Raw genomic sequence first — 18,411 nt, forward strand, 5'->3', positions numbered from 1 at the left:
TATTTATTTTTCTGCTGGTTAGTAACAAGTGCTATATTAAAAGATAAATTTACTTGATGGTCAGTTGCATATATTGTTTCATTTTTAAGGGTTTACATATAAACTTGACTTTCTTCTCTTCTACCATGGACTGAGAATTGGTTACATTATCACAGAAACTTCTCTAAATGAATGACCAATGTGGCCAACCAGTTCATTTGAAAATCCACCAGATAGAAGAATAGTCTCATAAGCAAAGCATACATTGAAACTGGAAAACAGCCTTAATATTACTTCAATAAGAGACAAGAGAAAGTTTGTTTCTGCAGAATGTTTGTGATGGACTATGATGATTTCAAGATGGTGTGATAGCTTTGAGGCACATGCTGTGAGCAATCATGGTTTTCAAACAGCCTGACATTTGTGTGAGAAGGTCGGAAATTTTTGTAACATCTTGATCATGTGATTGCACAGCTGATGAAGTATGATTACCAGGTAATCCTGGGAAATAAGTGAACTACTCTGGTGCAAATGACAGTAGGTGCATGCGTCTGACCATTCCTTTGGAGCTTGACTGAGCTTGAATGTTGAACCCATGTGGCAGGTTGGAAACAACACTTAGTCAGAGATGGTCAGAGTTTGACATAATCTCTGCATGAACGCCAAAATCATTGCCTGATCATAATGGTTTTAAATTGATGCAGAAACAAACCTATAATACCCGAAACATGCACAAGCTTGTTGTCACCAAGGGGGAATGTTTTTTAATTTTTAAAATTTAAAAAACAATACATTTTTATTGATAGCTTGAGGGCCAAAACTCAGAAAGGAGTCAGATTGGGAATTTTTATGACCAAAGGCCTAGAAAAAGTCTGCCTCACCTGAAGCAGCATGGTACCCTAAGGGAGAGATAGGAGGCAGCATGTAAGTCAGGTAAGTCAAATCACCACAACCTCAAGCATCTATGGAAGATCCAGAAAAGACAGTTCTTGATACGAAGGTCCTTGGCACTGTCAAATGGTTCAACATTAGAAACTGATGTGATTTTATCAGTAGAAATAACATTAAGGAAGAGGCTTTACTGCCTGCTTTACTGCTGCACCTCAAAGACTGTGGGACCTTTCTATCTTATGGTGGAAACCTTCCATATGTATTGTCTTCCCCATCAGTATGTGACTTATTCAGTTCTGGTCTTTTCATCTGGAATGCTTAAAGTTTTCTATTTCATTGAATATCTATTTTTTCCCCCTGAAGAATTATACTCAGTTTTGCTGGGTAGGTGATTCTTGGTCATAATTCTAGTTCCTTTGACCTTTGGAATATCATATTCTAAGCCCTCTGATCCTTTAATCTAGAAGTTGCTGAATCTTGTGTTATCTTGACTGTGGCTCCATAATATTTAAATTGTTTCCTTCTGGCTACTTACAATATTTTAACCTTGATCTGGGGAGCTTTGGAATTTGGCTATAATATTCCTGAGAACTTTCATTTTGGGATCCCTTTGAGGAGGTGATTGATGGATTCTTTCCATGTCTATTTTAATGTCTGGTTCTAGAATATCACGGCAGTTTTCCTTGATAATTTCTTGAAAGATGAAATCTAGTCTCCTTTTTTTGATTTTTTTTATTATGGCTTCCAGGTAGTACAATAATTCTTAAATTATCTCTCCTCAATCCATTTTCCAGGTCATTTGTTTTTGCAATGAGATATTTCACATTTTCTTCTATTTTTTCATTCTTTTGATTTTGTTTTATTGTTTCTTGATATTTCATAAAGTCATTAGCTTCCACTAGTCCAATTCTAATTTTTAAGGAATTATTTTCTTCAGTGAGCTTTTGTGCCTCCTTTTCCATTTGACCAATTCTACTTTTTAAGGAGTTCTTTTCTTCAGTGAATTTTCAGACACATTTTTCCATGTGGCCTGCTTTTAAGTTCTTCTCTTTAGCTAATTTTTGTATACCTTTTTCCAATTGGCCAATTCTACTTTTTTAAAAAAATAATTAATTAATTTTAGTTTTCAACATTCACTTCCATGAGATTTTGAGTTCTAAATTTTCTCCCCTCCCTCTCCTCTCCCCGAAGATGGTGTGCAATCTGATATAGGCTCTACTTATACATTCATATTAAGCATATTTTCCCATTAGTCATGATATAAAGAACAATGAAAACTAATGGGAGGAACCACGAGAATGAAGGAATAAAACAACACAACAAAGGAAAAGGAAAGCAAATAGTATGCTTCCATCTGCATTCAGATTCCACAGTTCTTTCTCTGAATGTGGATAGCATTTTCCATTGTAAGTCTTTTGGAGTTGTCTTACATTTTTGCACTGCTGAGAAAAGCCAAGTCTATCAAAGTTATTCACTGCATAATGTGGCTGTTACTGTGTACAATGTACTCCTGGTTCTGCTCACTTCACTCTGCATCAGTTCATGTAAATCTTTGTAGATTTTTTTGAAGTCTGCCTACTCATCATTTCTTATAGCACAATAATATTCCATTACATTCATATACCACAACTTGTTCAGCCATTCCCCAATTGATGGACATCCCCTCAATTTCAAATTCTTTGCCACCACAAAAATAGCTACTATAAATATTTTTGTATATCTGAGTCCTTTTCCCGTTTTTATGATCTCTTTGGCATACAGACCTGGAAGTGGTATTGCTTGGTGCCAATTCTACTTTTTAAGGAGGTCTTCTCTTCAGTGGATTTTTGTGCCTCTTTTACCCTTTGGCCAATTCTGTTTTTTAAGGTGTTATTTTCTTCAGTATTTTTTTGTGCCTCTTTTATCAAACTGTTGACACTTTTTTTCATGATTTTCTTGCATCATTGTCATTTCTTTTCCCAACTTTTCTTCTACCTCTCTTATTTGAGTTTAAAATTCCTTTTTGAGCTCTTCTAGGAATTCTTTTTGGGCCTGAGGCTTTAGATGTAGCAGTTTTTACTTTGTTGTCTTCTGAGTTTATGTTTTGATTTTCCCTGTCACCATAGTGACTTTCTGTGGTCTGGTTCTTTTTTTGTTATTTGTTCATTTTCCAGTCCATTTCTTGACTTTTAACTTTATGTTAAAGTTGAGCTCTGTTCCTGAGAAGGGGGGGGCCACTGTCCCAAGCTTTAGGTTTTCTGTGCAGCTGCTTTCAAAGCTAGTTTTGGAACTCAAAATTTTACAAAAATGAATGTTGAAAACTATCTTTACATGTAACTGGAAAAAATATTATTAAGAAAATAAAAAGAATTGTAACAACCAAAACTGTACCAGACTTGGTCCAGAAGGTAGAAGGATGTTCTCTCTCGTTTTAATATCTTTTCTATTGATATATAGCATTTATGTTGGTTTATTTGTCTGAAGCACTGTACAGTGGATTGATGTCTTGACCTAGCTACTGATTTATCTTCTCTCCAATCCAAACAAGAACCAAATTCAACTAGACAGTTTTCCTGCTGACAATTAATGAACTGAGGATTTTTAATTACTATTGTGAAAAAAATATAACTATACCTTCATAGAGTGCTGTATTTGGGATAAGAAGTTACAAACCAAACAACATTTGGTGACCAGAAAATAAATCACTCTTTATTTGGATGACTCAGTTGATTTTCAATCCAATTTGTACAAGTGTGAGAGGAAAAACCTACTAGCTGGAGCACCCCCCCCAAGTAGTCTTTTCACTCTAGTTACCTCTAGTTATGGTATCAGACTGATGTCCCAAAGCTAATTTTTGGGGAAAATGTTCCTTATCTCCAGAGTACCACGCTAAATAAAGGGTTAACCTTTTGAAATCATAATCCTTCAATAATGAACAGTGCTAAAGTCATCAACTGTTTGGGAATGGATGGGTACAAGTATAAAAACAAACAAACAAACAAACAAAAACCAAAAAGACTCTTGACTATGAAACCAATAAATATCAGTCCAGGTGATATCTACTAAGAGCTGGAGAACTGTAGTACCTTTCTCATAGGACCTTGAAGAGCAGATGATCATAGCTTTTTGTGGCTTTCTTTCTCCAGAAATAAGGAGCTTTTCTGTAGTTGAAGCAAATACTCTGGTGCATTGTGCTGGGTTTTGCTAGAGTTCTTAAGTCTGCCAACAACATAACCATGGAAGTATGAGGCAATTTCCTAAATTTATTGTTCATTAGGTCCCCAGGGTTTTATGTGGATCACAGCTTGGGATAATAAGTGAATATCTCAACAAAGGCAGGATTCATGTACTGAAAATTTTGCTCACTCTGCAAGGTAATAGAAATCAGTAGTAGGAATCTCTAATTCAGGGAGCAGATGAAGGCAGTCTTCAATAATGTATATAGTGTGACACGAGACAAAACACACCAAGTACCAAGCAATGGGTCCACATTTACAATGATGCCCAAATTCTAACTTTTTAAAATTTAAAAACACTAATAATAGTTTTTTATTTTAACGTGGCTTTTTACAAAAGTCTCAGAGTAGGTGGAACATTAGAAAGCAATTCAGAATAATTTCAAGTTTGAAACTTTGACCGGCACTATCTCCTATTTAACTCCCTTAAAATTTTGCCTAATGTTAGCCCCCAATAAAGGTATTTTAGACTCCAGGGACAAGTGAAAACAAAAGATGGAAATGAAAATACTTTGAGAGACCTTTGCATTGAGTCCCAAGTAAGTGGGAGAGTAGAAATTTCCCTCATGTGATGATGTACATCATTAATTCTCTCACAGGACCTAGTCAGAAAATGTGGGGCAAACATGAGTGGAATTAAAGTAACTTGTTGATCAAGCCCAAGGAAATATTGCTAGAAGGCATTCATAATGGGATCTACAATAAGGACCAGAGGTTAAAGAGAGTCAGTGTCACATATACAGGTAATCTTTGACTAATAAATGTCCCTTCCACATGAACTTCACTTTACGGAGGACCTCATTTCCTCAGCTGGCACTGAAGGACCCATTGTCAGGGCATCCCCTGGACCCTAATCAGAAAGGGCTTTTGCAGGGACTCTGGACTAAAGACGGCAGGAGAAACAGTTATGGGGCACATAAATATGTAAATAACTGCGTGAGGGGTCTAATAGTTTTCCACTGGGATCTGAGTATCTTCAAATAGGACAGTGCCTCAAATGGCCTAGTAAAGTTATGATCTGGCCAGCCAATGTATTCCAAAGCAGTACCTGCAAAGCTCCCAAGAGTCCCCTAGGACTCCAATAGAAGTTGTTGTTACTGTACAGCTTCACAGCCCCTCTGAAATAGCCTCCATTAGCAGTTCTTCTAAGCCTAAGAGCACCATGATCACACAAGAAATTTGAGAGAGGAAAAGGGAAAGACTATATTCCTAGCATATCAAGTTTACTCAGGACCCACTGTTTGTATAGTTCAGCTATGTGGCTAGATAGAAGTCTGGGGGCAGATAGGTGGCACAGTGGATAGAGCACCGGCCCTGAAGTCAGAAGGACCTGAGTTCAAATCCAGTCTCAGACACATAACACTTACTAGCTGTGTGACCCTGGGCAAGTCACTTAACCCCAATTGCCTCATCAAAAAGAAAAAAAAAAATAGAAGTCTGGTCTTAGATACTTACTAGCTGTGTGAACCTGGGCAAGTCACTTAGCTTCAGTTTGCCTCAGTTTCCTCAATTATAAAATAGGAGTAATTATAGCACTTATTTCTCAGGGTTGTTGTAAAGGTCGTGAGATATTTAAAAAAACAAAACAAAAAAAACCAACAGTAAAAAAACAACAGCACAGTGCCTGCCACATTGTAGACACTATAGAAATACACCCTGTAACCTCTCATTCAGGAACCTAATCATTTGTGATTTTGTTCCTGTGGAAAAATGTATTCCTAAATCAGCAAGACCCACTGAAGACACTGAGATGGACAGGGCAAGCTCGTGACCAGATGGCAGAAAGTGCCCTGGCTTTGGAATACACCTGAGTCTGGGTCCAGCTCTCCATTTTGTGCCTAGGGATTTCACTCAGTTCTCTGGGTCTCAGGTTTTTCAGCTCGAAAACAAGAGGGTTGGGGGAGCTGGTCTCTAAAAGTCCCTCCCAGTTTTAGTGCTCTTGAAACCACAACCTCCAAGTGTGAAATAAAATGACACACAGAGGTTTCATGGCACCATCTACAGGCTACATTGAGAAGTTCTGTATTAGGGACAGAAATCTGTGCAGAGTCATCATGGCAATGTGATCAATTAGCTGACAAATATGTTGGTATCTTAGAACAGAGGTTCTTAACCTTTTTTTGTGTCTTGAACCCCTGGAAGTGGGAAGGAGGGAGGGGTACTATAATTATTCCCATTTTACAGTTGCGGAAACTGAGGAAAATAGAGGTTAAGTGACTTGCCCTGAGACACATCGCTAGAAAGTGTTTGAGGCCAGACCTCAGAAATCTATTTAACCTAGTACATAGCTGAACTATACAAACAGTGGGTCCTGAATAAACTTGATATGCTAGGTTGGAATAAAGTCTTCTTTTTTTTCTGTCTCAAGTTTCAGCCATGATGATGGTGCTTTTAGAAGAGTGGCTGATGGGGGCTATTTCAAAGGGACCTGTGAGGCTTTACAGTAACAGCAGCTTTTACAGGGATTCTGGGGGACCCAGGGCACTCCAGTCTGGTACAGCTTATGGACCTTTTTCTCAGAATGTTTTTCAGTGCATAAAATAAAATACATAAGATTTCACAGGAAACCAATTTATGTGAAATACAATTATCAAACAATTAAAAAAAAATCAGAGCCAAGGTTAAGGACTCCTGGCTTACATAATGGTAACAAATTTTTTATGAAGTTCCTGGAATAGGTTATAAAATATTTTTCTTTAGAGATTTAAAAAAATAATAAAGTTCTCATTTTTCTATGATTGATTAGCCAGTCTGTTTGGAAGCATTTTGAAATAGATCAAAGGATCACAGATTTGGAGCTGAAAGGGACCTCTGAGGCCATTTAGCCCTTCACCCTCATTTCGCAGATAAAGAAACTCTTCATGAAGCTCAGAGAGGTCATTTGACTTGCTTTGGGCCACACGGCTAGTAAGGTAGGAGCAGGATTTAAGACCAGGTCTTATTGACTCTCAAAGATCCATCCTTTTGATTCTGTGAAAAATCAAGGAAGTCTCTAATAGGTAGACTACAGTTAACATACCAATTATGAAGACCACAGAGTTGCGTCTGATTTTGAGGAAAATGTCAGCACAACTAAAGATGTTCATTTTCTCAAAATGATTAATAAAGAGCTCTGGGATCATTCTCTTTAAAAACACATAGTTCCCTCAAAGTACATTCAAAAGATTAATTATGAGAGAAAATAAGAGATGAGAGGGAAAAAAAAAGTCCTTTACACTGCCTTAAGCTTAATACTCTATTTTCACTAACCTACACAAGGTATGAGAATAAGAACATACAGCGGGGTCCTGGAAGGAACTGGTGATATACTGAAAATGCTTTATACAAACCCTTGTTTTTCTAAATACTGAGAAGGTCCAGGCTATTGGTACAGTGAGATAGAAGGATCTAACTGGAATTATTTACCGGTTTTGAAGGAAAATTTCACATCTCTTCTCCAAAGGCAATTGCTGGGTAAAGTTGCTAATTTCTGATGAACCAGGGTGAGAAGATTTATCTTCAGATAAAAAAGTCTTTATTAGTTGGTAGGACTCAAATTTAAAAATGAAAATGCTGCAGTTATTCCTCAGATAGTTAGTATTATCTTTTTTGTCTCCTAAAAAAAAAGAAAGAAAAAAGTTAACACCACCCTCTCTAAGATATACTACAAGTCTCCGCAATGAAGGATACTTAGCTGGGACACTTGCAGGCATGGATGGTCCCTTTTTTAGAGGTGGCTCTATTTCTTCTGAGACCTTTTAATTCTGTTTGTCACTGTGTAGTTAACCGTGTTTCCCGCCTTTGCATGCCTGGTTTATTCAGAATATAATGACTTAGAAAAAGTTGCTATGGGCAGCTAAGTGGCACAGTGTATAGAGCACCAGCCCTGGAGTCAGGAGGATCTGAGTTCAAATGTGATGTCAGACACTTTCGAGCTGTGTGACACTGGGCAAGTCACTTAACTCTGACTGCCTCCAAAAGAAAGAAAGAAAAAAGAAAGAAAGAAAGAAAGAAAGAAAGAAAGAAAGAAAGAAAGAAAGAAAGAAAGAAAGAAAGAAAGAAAGAAAGAAAAAGAAAGAAAGGAAGGAAGGAAGGAAAGAGGGAAGAAAGAAATAAGAAAAGAAAGAAAGAAAGAAAGGGAGGAAGGAAGGAAAAAAGGAAGAAAGAGAGAGAAAGAAAAAAGAAAGAAAGAAAGAAAGAAAGAAAGAAAGAAAGAAAGAAAGAGAAAGAAAGAAAGAAAGAAAAAGGTTGCTGTGTGGTAATCCCAAGATTTTAAAAATGTCATTCTTCAGGAAAGAAGTTAGGAGAGAGCCTAGTGACCAGAGATCTACTTGAAGATCAGCATCAAGGTGACACAGGGTGGGTAAATACTATTAAATAACTGGATTGTCTTGGGTTCTTATGCATTGTTTCCTTGTGTCTTGTGTGCATGCATCTTGTCTCCAGTCAGCTAAGTGAATTAAGCTTTTTTTGCCTTTTTCTCACAGAGACAGAAATCCTAGCGTCTGAGTTATCTGGAGATCAGAAGTAAGGTGAAAAATAAACTAGGCACATCTCAGATTTCTTTTTTTTTAAATTCTTACCCAATTTTATTTTATTTTCAGTTTCAGATTTTCTCCATCCCTATATCCTTTCTCCCCCCTTTGATAAGGCAAGAAATAAAAAAACTCATTATAAATTTTGAAGTTATATAGAACAAATGTCCATACTAGCCAAATTAAAAAAAGAAAGAAAGGGCAGCTAGGATAGAGTGCCAGATCTGGCGTCAGAAAGACTCATCTTCATGAGTTCAAATTTGGCCTCAGACACTTACTAGCTGCGTGACCCTGAGCAAGTCACTTCACCCTGTTTGCTTCAGTTTTCTCATCGTTAAATGAGCTGGAGAAGGAAATGGCAAACCATTCCAGTATCTTTGCCAAGAAAAACCCCAAATGGGGTCATGAAGAATCAGATACAACTGAAGTGACTGAACAACAAAAAATAAAACAAAACAAAAGTTAAAAAAGAAAAAGAAAGAAAAAAAGCCCATCGGTTTTCTATCTGTAAGTGGATAACATTTTTTATCATGAGTCTTTCGGAACTGTGGCAGGTATTAGATTTCAATCTTACAAATAAGGAGTTTGCCACAATAGTTAGTCACAAGGACTAGCCAAAGAGCTACCTAAAGGAGAATAAAGGACAGTGGAATTTACTTTAAGCAATACATACCAGAAAGGTTGTTTCTGCCAGTGTTAATTAACACCTACTTGTGTAGCACAGAGTTCAGCTGGTCTCCATCTTCAAGAAGAAAGTGAAAGGATTGAAGGTATACATCTCTTCTCCACAGGTTATCAAGGAGAAGGAACAGAGGTATTTCAAGGAGAAAGCAAAGAAGAAAAAGGATGTGAAGAGGTTGGGGGTGGGTAAAGGAGGGGAGGAAATATTATCTTCTGAGATACAGAAGAGTTATAGAACATGACACAGACAAAGAGAGGAAGAAGGACCACCAAACATTTGAGTTATGTAACAGATAATAACAAAAATAATAGTAGATCACATTTGTACAGTGCTTGAAGATTTGCAAAGCAGTGAATTGGAGCCTCTTTTTCACCAAGGAATCATGATGTTGACTCACAGGTGCCACCATGAAGAATGAATGAAGAATAGACAAAGAGGGGTAGTTGGTAATGCCCTGTTAAAGCATCCTGAGATAGTTATTTTTCTACCTAACATAAACACTAAAGGTCAGGAGTCTTCTGGGGCATGTATCGGGTACATGACAGAGCACCTCCTGAGACTTGTCACACTTGACAACCAGTACTCACGCTTCTGGTGATTTATGAAGGAACTCAACAACCAAACTAAGGACTATTGAATCCTAAGGGGGGAAAATGAAGATCTTAGGAGCATAGGTGGTATTTTCTTCATCATTCCTGATTAAAGATAGGGGCTTAAGGGAAATATGAATTTAGCCAATGTATATCTGGCTAAGAAGATGGTGATTGAGGAAATCTGGATCTCTGAACCATGGTTTTAAAATATGGGAATGATGTGTTTTTAACTAGGGGTGGAGTGCACCTTACAAGGGCTTTTGAATTAGAGTGTTTGTAATTTAATAAAGAGGGCTTTAAACTGAAAAGGGATGGAAAGGAATAAAACTGTTCATCTCAATCTAACACAATTGATTCTATATGGAGCACCAGGTCAACAAAAGAGGAGGAACAGAAGAGAAAAACAGCATAGAATATAATCATAGAATATAATATCTAAGAAGAGAGGCAGTAATGAAACCCCTCTAATGGAGGGGCTTACACACAAATGCACAGAGTGTGGGCAATGAACCAGGAGTACGCAAGATCCTCATGCAAGAAGACAAAACTAATCTAGGTGAGATGGGACTCATGATGGAACTATGTCTCTGGAAGGGAATATCAAATCAATCCAATCAAATCAATCAATCAAATCAAATCAAAATATACAAAATAGATAAAAGGGAGGTATGTTAGGGAAGAATTATATATATATATACATACATATATATATATATATATATAAACTATATTCATTAAAAAGATAGACTCACATGAAGAAAAATCCAGGAATTCATGGGGGAACATATGGTAGTGAGTATTTGGGAGAGACCAGATGGAGGGAAAAAAGAGAAATGATTTTGTTATGGGATTATACAACAAGCCACTTAGAAGGAGGAATTAGAGGCAAGTGTAACAAACATTATAAACTTGGTATAGAAACAGAATATTTTAGTGATGGAGGACTGCGACTATTTGGATTTCTGCTGGAGCTTTCCGTCAAAAGCAGAGATACTGATCCATTTGTGCCTTGCCTTGGTGATAATTTCATTCTTTAAAAGGTGGAGGAAGGAATGAAAAAACCCAGTAGTCTGAATCAGATTCCGACTAACAAGCAAACATCTTGGCGTAGGGGTAGGTCACAGGACTTGGAGTTAGGAAGACCTAGGTTCAAATCCTGCCTCAAACTCTTTCTGGCTGTGTGGCCCTGGGCAAGCCACACAATCTCTTTGATCCTCAATTTTCTCACCTGTAAAACAAAGGATTTGGATTCAGTGGTCTCTAAGGTCTCTTCTACCTCTAAATCAGTAATCCTGTCATTTTGGTGAACTGGCAATAACTATGCCAAGATAGAATTCAGGGCAGAGAAGGAGAAAAAAGCCAGTCAGAATCTGACACGCCTCTTAGATTTTGTGACTGCAGATTTGAAAAGGGTCAGATAAATGACAAGTGGCACTTGATGGGCTCATATTTTACATGGGAAGTGGGCCCAAGAGAGATAGGAATCTCTTTCAAGAATGAAATTTTGAAACACTCAAGAAGTAGAAATTATTCCGATTAGGAGGAAAAGACAGTGCTACCTAAAGAGATCGCTGTTTCTCCTAAGAGAACTCAACATCCAAGTCAAGTTTTTAAAAGACATAGACAGAAGACACGGGAACACAGTCCCTGAAGAAATGGTCACACCGAGCATAATGGTGCAGAGTGTGGTAGGTGTGAGCGGCTGGGACAAATCACCAACGAGGAATTTCAAAGAATGAGAGTAAGAGATGTCATCAAGGAATTCTATGAACAGAAGACAAGATGGGCTAGCCCAGCTGCAACAAGAAGAAATAACGGGTCACCGTCTGCTCATGGGAAGATACGGACAAGTGCAGCACTGGACCAGCGGGCGTGGGTGGCTTATGCTCTGCACTCCTGGAGGAAACACTCACACGTGCGTTACAGTATTGTCCTCACTGAAAGTCTTCAAGCAGAGGCTAGATGTCCGCTTGTGGAGTATGCTGCAGAAGGGATTCTTAGCCAGGTAGGCTTTGGACTAGACTCCTCCAGGGTCCTTTCCAGCTATGACATCCTGTGATTCAGCGATTGTTAAAAGTAGCAGAGGCCTTAAAAACATTTAGTCACACCTCCGCAATGTTTACTTTGTGAAAGGAACTACAAGCTGAAAAGAGGGTCAATATGGCCACATTTCCTGGGTTTTCAAGCTCCCCTCCTATCTTTGAACTAGGGCTGCAGCAAAGAATTTCTCTTTCTTACCCCGGATGAGCACATGATGGCCTTCTGGAGACAATGCAAACATGGGCTGCCAGGGGTTTCCCAAATGATAAGAGGGAGGGAGACCCAATTCACAGATGATCTGTGACTTGGTCACATCCATCAGATACACGGATCCATCCCAAATAAAGAGCAGTACCTGGGGAAGCAAACAGACTTGGAAGTTATTACAAGGATTGTGTATTACATTGCCGGTATTCCTCACTCACAGAAAGATCTCTGGGGACTGTGGGGCGAAAATGATTGGGAATCCTATGGTAGAATGATGGATTACATTGGATAACATTCCCAAAGAGAAGTCTGTATTGCTACTACTCACCCAGTGCCTAGAACCAATAAGAGCTTTAAATTAAAACAAGAGAAATAGAAAACAGTCCAATAAATAGTTTGTTTGCTGGAGTATTATTTGTTAACTCATGATATTTGTAAATAACAAAAGGGGCCATGATTTCAGGCCCCAGCTTTGAGCTAGGAATCATCTACATCCTACCAAGTGCCACAGGGCTAGGACTAAATTAACCCATCAGTGTTTTAGAGAAGCTCCAGGTCCTCCAAAAGGATGAGCTCTATTCCTATAGTCCCTGCTTATTTCAGGTCTTCACCGAATTTAAAGATTGAAAATGACTTACTTACCATAGAAGGTAAGGATGAGATGGGAGCCACAGCACAAATAGTTTCATTTGGATGCTTCACAGGCCTATCAACAAGAAGAAAATATGGTGGATCTTGAGATGCTCATTTAGGAGCAATGACAATTACAAGAGCCCTGGAATTCAAAAGCAGAGATTTGTAGGTATCTTCTTTAGTCAGTTACGAAATGCCATATGCCCAAAAGGGTGCTTGTCATTGTACACACCTATGTGAAAGAAAGTATGTGCATACTGGCCTGATAGCATTATTTCATTTCAATTCATTTCCTTATTAGAAATGAAGATGAGAACACGGTGTAGGAGATATTACATTGTAGAGCTGCTTTTTTTCAGGCAAACAGTAAAAAACAAAAATGCTTGTCATGTTTCTCCAAATTCTCAGAATACACAATAAATTTTGTTTAGATCACTAACCTCTCCACAATCACACTGATGCTGGGTTCCTTGGATCTTTCTGATTTTACCAGGTGAAGAGACCCATCGGTGCACAACACCAGAACCTGCACTTTGGAGGTGGCCACAAACTGTGGGAATGGGTATTCCTTGGGGTTTTCACAATTTATCATGAAGTGAAGATTTTTGCATAAACACCCTTCCGGGAGGGAGATCACAGCAAGTAGGAATCCTAGGAAAAGCAAATGCCCACAGCCTGGTCAAAAAAGAGCTTGCACAGAGGTGGAAGATTCTTTCTCTATAAGAGAATCAGGATGAGCTTCATGTAGAAGGCAGTGCTTGAGTTAAATCTTGAAGGAAGTATGCAGACAGGTCCTGATTAATGTAAGATTAAATAATGTGAATTTTGATTTAGTGTGAATTATAAAATGACATCAGGTCACATGTAATGTGAGCCAAAGATATGAGAGGCATGCCTACTGGCAAATCAGGGTAGATTAGTAGGGAAGAAACATGCCTAACCAATCTTAAGAGAGCTTTTAGGACTAAAGAAGGGGTGGTGCTGATAGGATAAAGAGGGACCTCATTCATCAATCAATCAGTAAATAAGAATTTATTAAGTACCTCCTATGTGTCAGGTACTGAACCACACACTACAGACAAAAATGAAACCATTCCTGCTCTTAAGGAGTTTATATTCTACCAAGGGAGAAAACATGTCCATTTATAAGAATATGCAGAATAAAAATTTTTTTAAAAAGGTAATTTAGGGAGGGAAAGAACTAGCAATTGGGAGAATTAGGATAAGCTTCATGTAAAACAGAGGTTCTCAAAGTGGGCAATACCACTGCCCCGGAATGATCCAGGGGGGCAGTAGTAGCCTCTGGTGCAATTTAGGGAGGTTAAATGAAAATAAGGGGGTGGTGGAAGTATAAGGAAAGAAGAGAAGACAAGAAAAATTTGAAAAAACCATTCATACATATTTCATCTGATGTGTAACAGAGTTAAACTCAAAGTGATTAAATTATTTTCCAAATAAACATACAAAATGCAAGTTATTATCAATCAGTGGTCTAGTCTGCCAACAGGTTGCATACTGTCAGAAAGTCCAGCACGCATCGGCAGGAATATGTGTGTGTAATGACTTGTTTACAATGTGACACTACGATATTATACAGTTACATGATGCAATATTGCATCATCAAAATTTCAATGCAGGAAAAACCCCACAAATTTGCAACAAATGATTAAATTTAAGATGCATCATTTTTAAAAAGAAAATTTTATATATTTTTTGAAATGATGCAAATTTTTTTAAAAAACCATTAAAGGGTTTAAAGACAGTAGATTTCTGGGAGGAGGGATGCTGAGTAATTTTTCTTTTGAAAAGGAGGCAGTAGGTTAAATAAATTTGGGAACCTCTGATGTAGAAGAAGGCAATGCTTGAACTAAATCTTGAAGGAAACATAGATTGGTCCTAATTAATGCAAGCTTTAATAATTTGAAATTTTTCATTCCCCAATTGATAAATGGCCAAAGGATATGAACAGACAGTTCTCAGATGAAGAAATTAAAGCCATCTATAGTCATATGAAAAAATGCTCTAAATCATTATTGATTAGAGAAATGCAAATCAAAACAACTCTGAGGTACCACATCACACCTACCAGATTGGCCAACATGACAAAACAGGAAAATGATAAATGTTGCAGAAGATGTGGGAAAATTGAAACACTAATGCATTGTTGGTGGAGTTGTGAACTGATCCAACCATTTTGGAGAGCCATTTGGATCTATCCCCAAAGATCTATAAAAATTTGACCCAGCAATAGCATTTCTAGGGCTGTAACCCAGATAGATCATAAAAATAGGAAAAGGACCCAATGTACAAAAATATTTATAGCAGCTCTTTTTGTGGTGGCAAAGAACTGGAAATTGAGGGGATGCCCGTCAATTGGGGAATGGCTGAACAAGTTGTGGTATATGAATGTAATGGAATACTATTGAGCTATAAGAAATGATGAGCAGGCAGACTTCAGGACTGCACGTTGTGCAATGATTAACGTTAGCCCTTCTCAGCAATGCAAGGATCTAAGACATGTCCAAAGGTCTCATGATGGAAAATGCTATCCACATCCAAAGAAGGAACTATGGAGTTTGAATGCAGATCAATCATCCTATTTGCTATTTTTTTTCTTCTGTTTTGTTTTGTTTCCTCTTTCTGGTGGTTCTTTCTATTGGTTCTAATTCTTCCTTACAAAATCACTAATGTGAAAGTATGTTTAATAGGAATGTATAAGTATAGCCTATATCAGATTGCATGCCATCTTGGGGAGGGAGGGAGAGAAAAATTTAAAACTCAAAAGCTTATGGAAATGATTGTTGATGAATCAAAATAAATTAAAAAATAATTCAAAATTTGATTTAGTGTGAATTATAAAATGAAACCAGGTAACATGTAATGTGACCCAAAATTCAATTAATGAGATGGCTGCAAACTAGTTGAGGTTTTAACATGCCACCATATCTTTAGTATACACTTGCCTATCATCATGTGTGAGTGTGACATGCTGTACACCATAGTACTAAGACTTATGTGAATTTTTAAAAAAAGAACCCTTAATAAAATTGGCAAAAAGAATAATACTCTAGATAGAAACATTGCCAGTACAAAAAGAAGAGGATTGTTATTACATTAGAATAAAAAAAACCTGACATTACTGAATAGCATGAATATGGTTATAGTAACTCTAAAACAGAATGATATGGCAGAATGCCTAAATCTAAGGTACAGAATATTATAAAACATGCAGGTGAGAAAAAGGAAAAGTTGCATCAGTTTTTTGTGGTTAAGGAAGAGTAGTGTTAATATTCTTTCCCCATTCTAATCCATCCTTCACAAAATTGGTAAAGTCATCTTCCTAAAGCAAAGAAGGTTTGACCATGTCACTCCTCCCTAGTCAATAAACTCCCTATCACTTCCAGGTTATAAAATCATCTGCTTGGTGTTCAAAGTTCTTCATAACCTGGCCCTCTCCCACCTTTCTAGTCTTCCTACACTTAACTTCCTTCACTGGACTCTGAGATCCAGTGAAACAGGCCTCCTAGCTGTCCTTAAATAAGAAACTCCATCTCCCAATTCCATGCATTTTTACAGCTTTGTCCATTATGCCTGGAATTCTCTCCCTCCTTATTTCTACCTCCTGACCTCCCTGGGCTTCAGATCTCAGCTGAAATCTCACTTTCTATAGGAAGCTTTTTTCAATCCCCCTTAATTCTAGTGCCTTACCACTGTTGATTATTTCCAATTTAACCCATTTATAGATGGTTTGTACATAATTGTTTGCATGCTGTCTCCATCATTAGACTGTGAACTCCCTGAGAGCAAGGACTGTGTCTTGCCTTTCTTTGTATCTCCAGAGTTTAGCACAGTGACTGACACATAGTAGGTACTTTTTTTTAAAGGCAATTGGAGTTAAGTGACTTGCCCAGGGTCACACAGCTAGTAAGTGTCAAGTGCTTGGTCTGAGTTCGTATTTGAACTCAGGTCCTCCTGACTTCATGGCCAGTGCTCTATCCACTGCGCCACCTAGCTGCCCCAACACAGAGTAGGTACTTAATAAATGTTTAGGGACCAAATGACTAATAATGATGGAAATGTGGTATCTTTTTGCTAGATGGTTTGAAGATCACAATTTTAAAAAAACTTATTCCTTCTTAGCAGAGCATCTACTCAAACAAAAACTTCAAGTTTACAGCATTGAGTATTCAAGTTTTACATTACAGGCAGTGAAATAAAATGGAAAGTGCATAGTGAAGAAATTTTTACTGCAAGTGGTAGTTGGTATGTTAAAAACTGAATTCATTGGCATAATGTTAAAATTACTGGAGAAGTGGGTAGTGCAGATGAGGATGTGGCAGCTAAATATCCTTATGTTTTAAAGAAAATAATCAAAGAAAGCAGACACATGATCAACATATCTTTAATGTGGACAAAATGAACTTATTCTGAAAAGGAGGCCTTCCAGAGCTTACATTTCCAAGAAAGAAAAAACTCAACCTGAATTTAAAATGTCCAAGGATCACCTGACCATTATTTCAGAATTAATGCTGAAGGGAATTACATATTAAAGCTGATGCTTATTAGTTTCCAAATCCTCTTGCTCAGAGAGGTGAGGCTACAACCATCCACTGCTTCTAGTTCTTTGGTGGTCAAATAAGAAAACTGGGTGACTAAAGTTGTTTTCATAGACTGGTTTTCAACTTATTTTACCATAGCTGTTGAAGAACATTCCAAGGATAACAATGTGACACTTAAAACATTACTGATTTTAGAAAATGCTCTATGTCAGGGATCAGCAAACTATGTATGACCTGAAGGCCAAATCTGACCTGACCTGTGCTTTCCTACATTCCGCAAGTAAAGAATGGTTTTTGCATTTTAAAATGAAGTTTTACTATATTTTAAAATGTAAAAACCATTCTTAGCTGGGAGCATACAAAAGCAATTGGTACAAAAGCAGCTGAGGCAAGATTTAGTCTCCAGACCATAATTTGCCCAACCCCTCTATCCTCAGGTCACCCAACTACATTGGTTCATTGTGTGAAAATGTTGGCATGCAAATTCTTTCAGAAGTGGATAAACTTCTCAGTACCTATCAGTGTATGTTTGAAGATTTAAAGAAAAAGAAAACAGTTCACTCTATACAGCTAAATATTTTAAATGAATTTTGATATTTTCACTATAATGATGTTTGCATCATATTGTCTGTTCAGGCTTATCTTTAGGTACAATATTCAGTAAGTAAGAAAAATAGTAAAAATTTTGCTTTCTATAGACTCATTACTTTGCTATAAATTTGAATCAGAAACACCTTATTTTCTTATCTTTCACTACTATATTACATTAATGGATAAACTTATTTTTAAAAAAACCTTCATTGTATATTTCCATTGGGTTAGAACCAATTGCCATATTTTACATATGATCATAACTGTGAATAGTGTGAATTCAAATAATGCTATGACTTCATGGGATTCATTCACACTAATGGGGACCTAGCTGTAAGGGATTCTATGAGGAAGAAAAGCATTCCAGGCATGGGTGATGATAGGTTATACCAAGGTGCTGAGGTGGGATATGGAATGACATGCATGAGGAATAGCAAGGCAGGTTTGATTAGACCATAGCATGCAAGAAGGGGATTAATGTATAATGGGGCTGGAAAGTTAGGTTGG

At 37.5% G+C, this 18,411-nt stretch overlaps 1 protein-coding gene across 1 annotated transcript in view; it reads right to left on the reverse strand.

The window, feature by feature from the left end:
- Positions 1–3,536: 3,536 nt before the first annotated feature.
- WDR93 (WD repeat domain 93) overlaps positions 3,537–18,411 on the reverse strand; it is a 48,129-nt gene continuing 33,254 nt past the window's right edge. The window contains exons 13-17 of the mRNA XM_027852043.1: positions 13,195–13,405; positions 12,764–12,827; positions 12,113–12,269; positions 7,491–7,680; positions 3,537–4,068 (exon numbers count right to left, since the gene is read on the reverse strand). Coding sequence (XP_027707844.1) covers positions 3,966–4,068; positions 7,491–7,680; positions 12,113–12,269; positions 12,764–12,827; positions 13,195–13,405 — 725 coding nt within the window. The 3' untranslated portion in view covers positions 3,537–3,965. The remainder of the gene's footprint in view (positions 4,069–7,490; positions 7,681–12,112; positions 12,270–12,763; positions 12,828–13,194; positions 13,406–18,411) is intronic.

The sequence above is a fragment of the Vombatus ursinus genome, unplaced genomic scaffold, assembly GCF_900497805.2.
Source record: "Vombatus ursinus unplaced genomic scaffold, bare-nosed wombat genome assembly UNPS02009205.1, whole genome shotgun sequence".
NCBI classification, from domain to species: Eukaryota; Metazoa; Chordata; class Mammalia; order Diprotodontia; family Vombatidae; genus Vombatus; species Vombatus ursinus.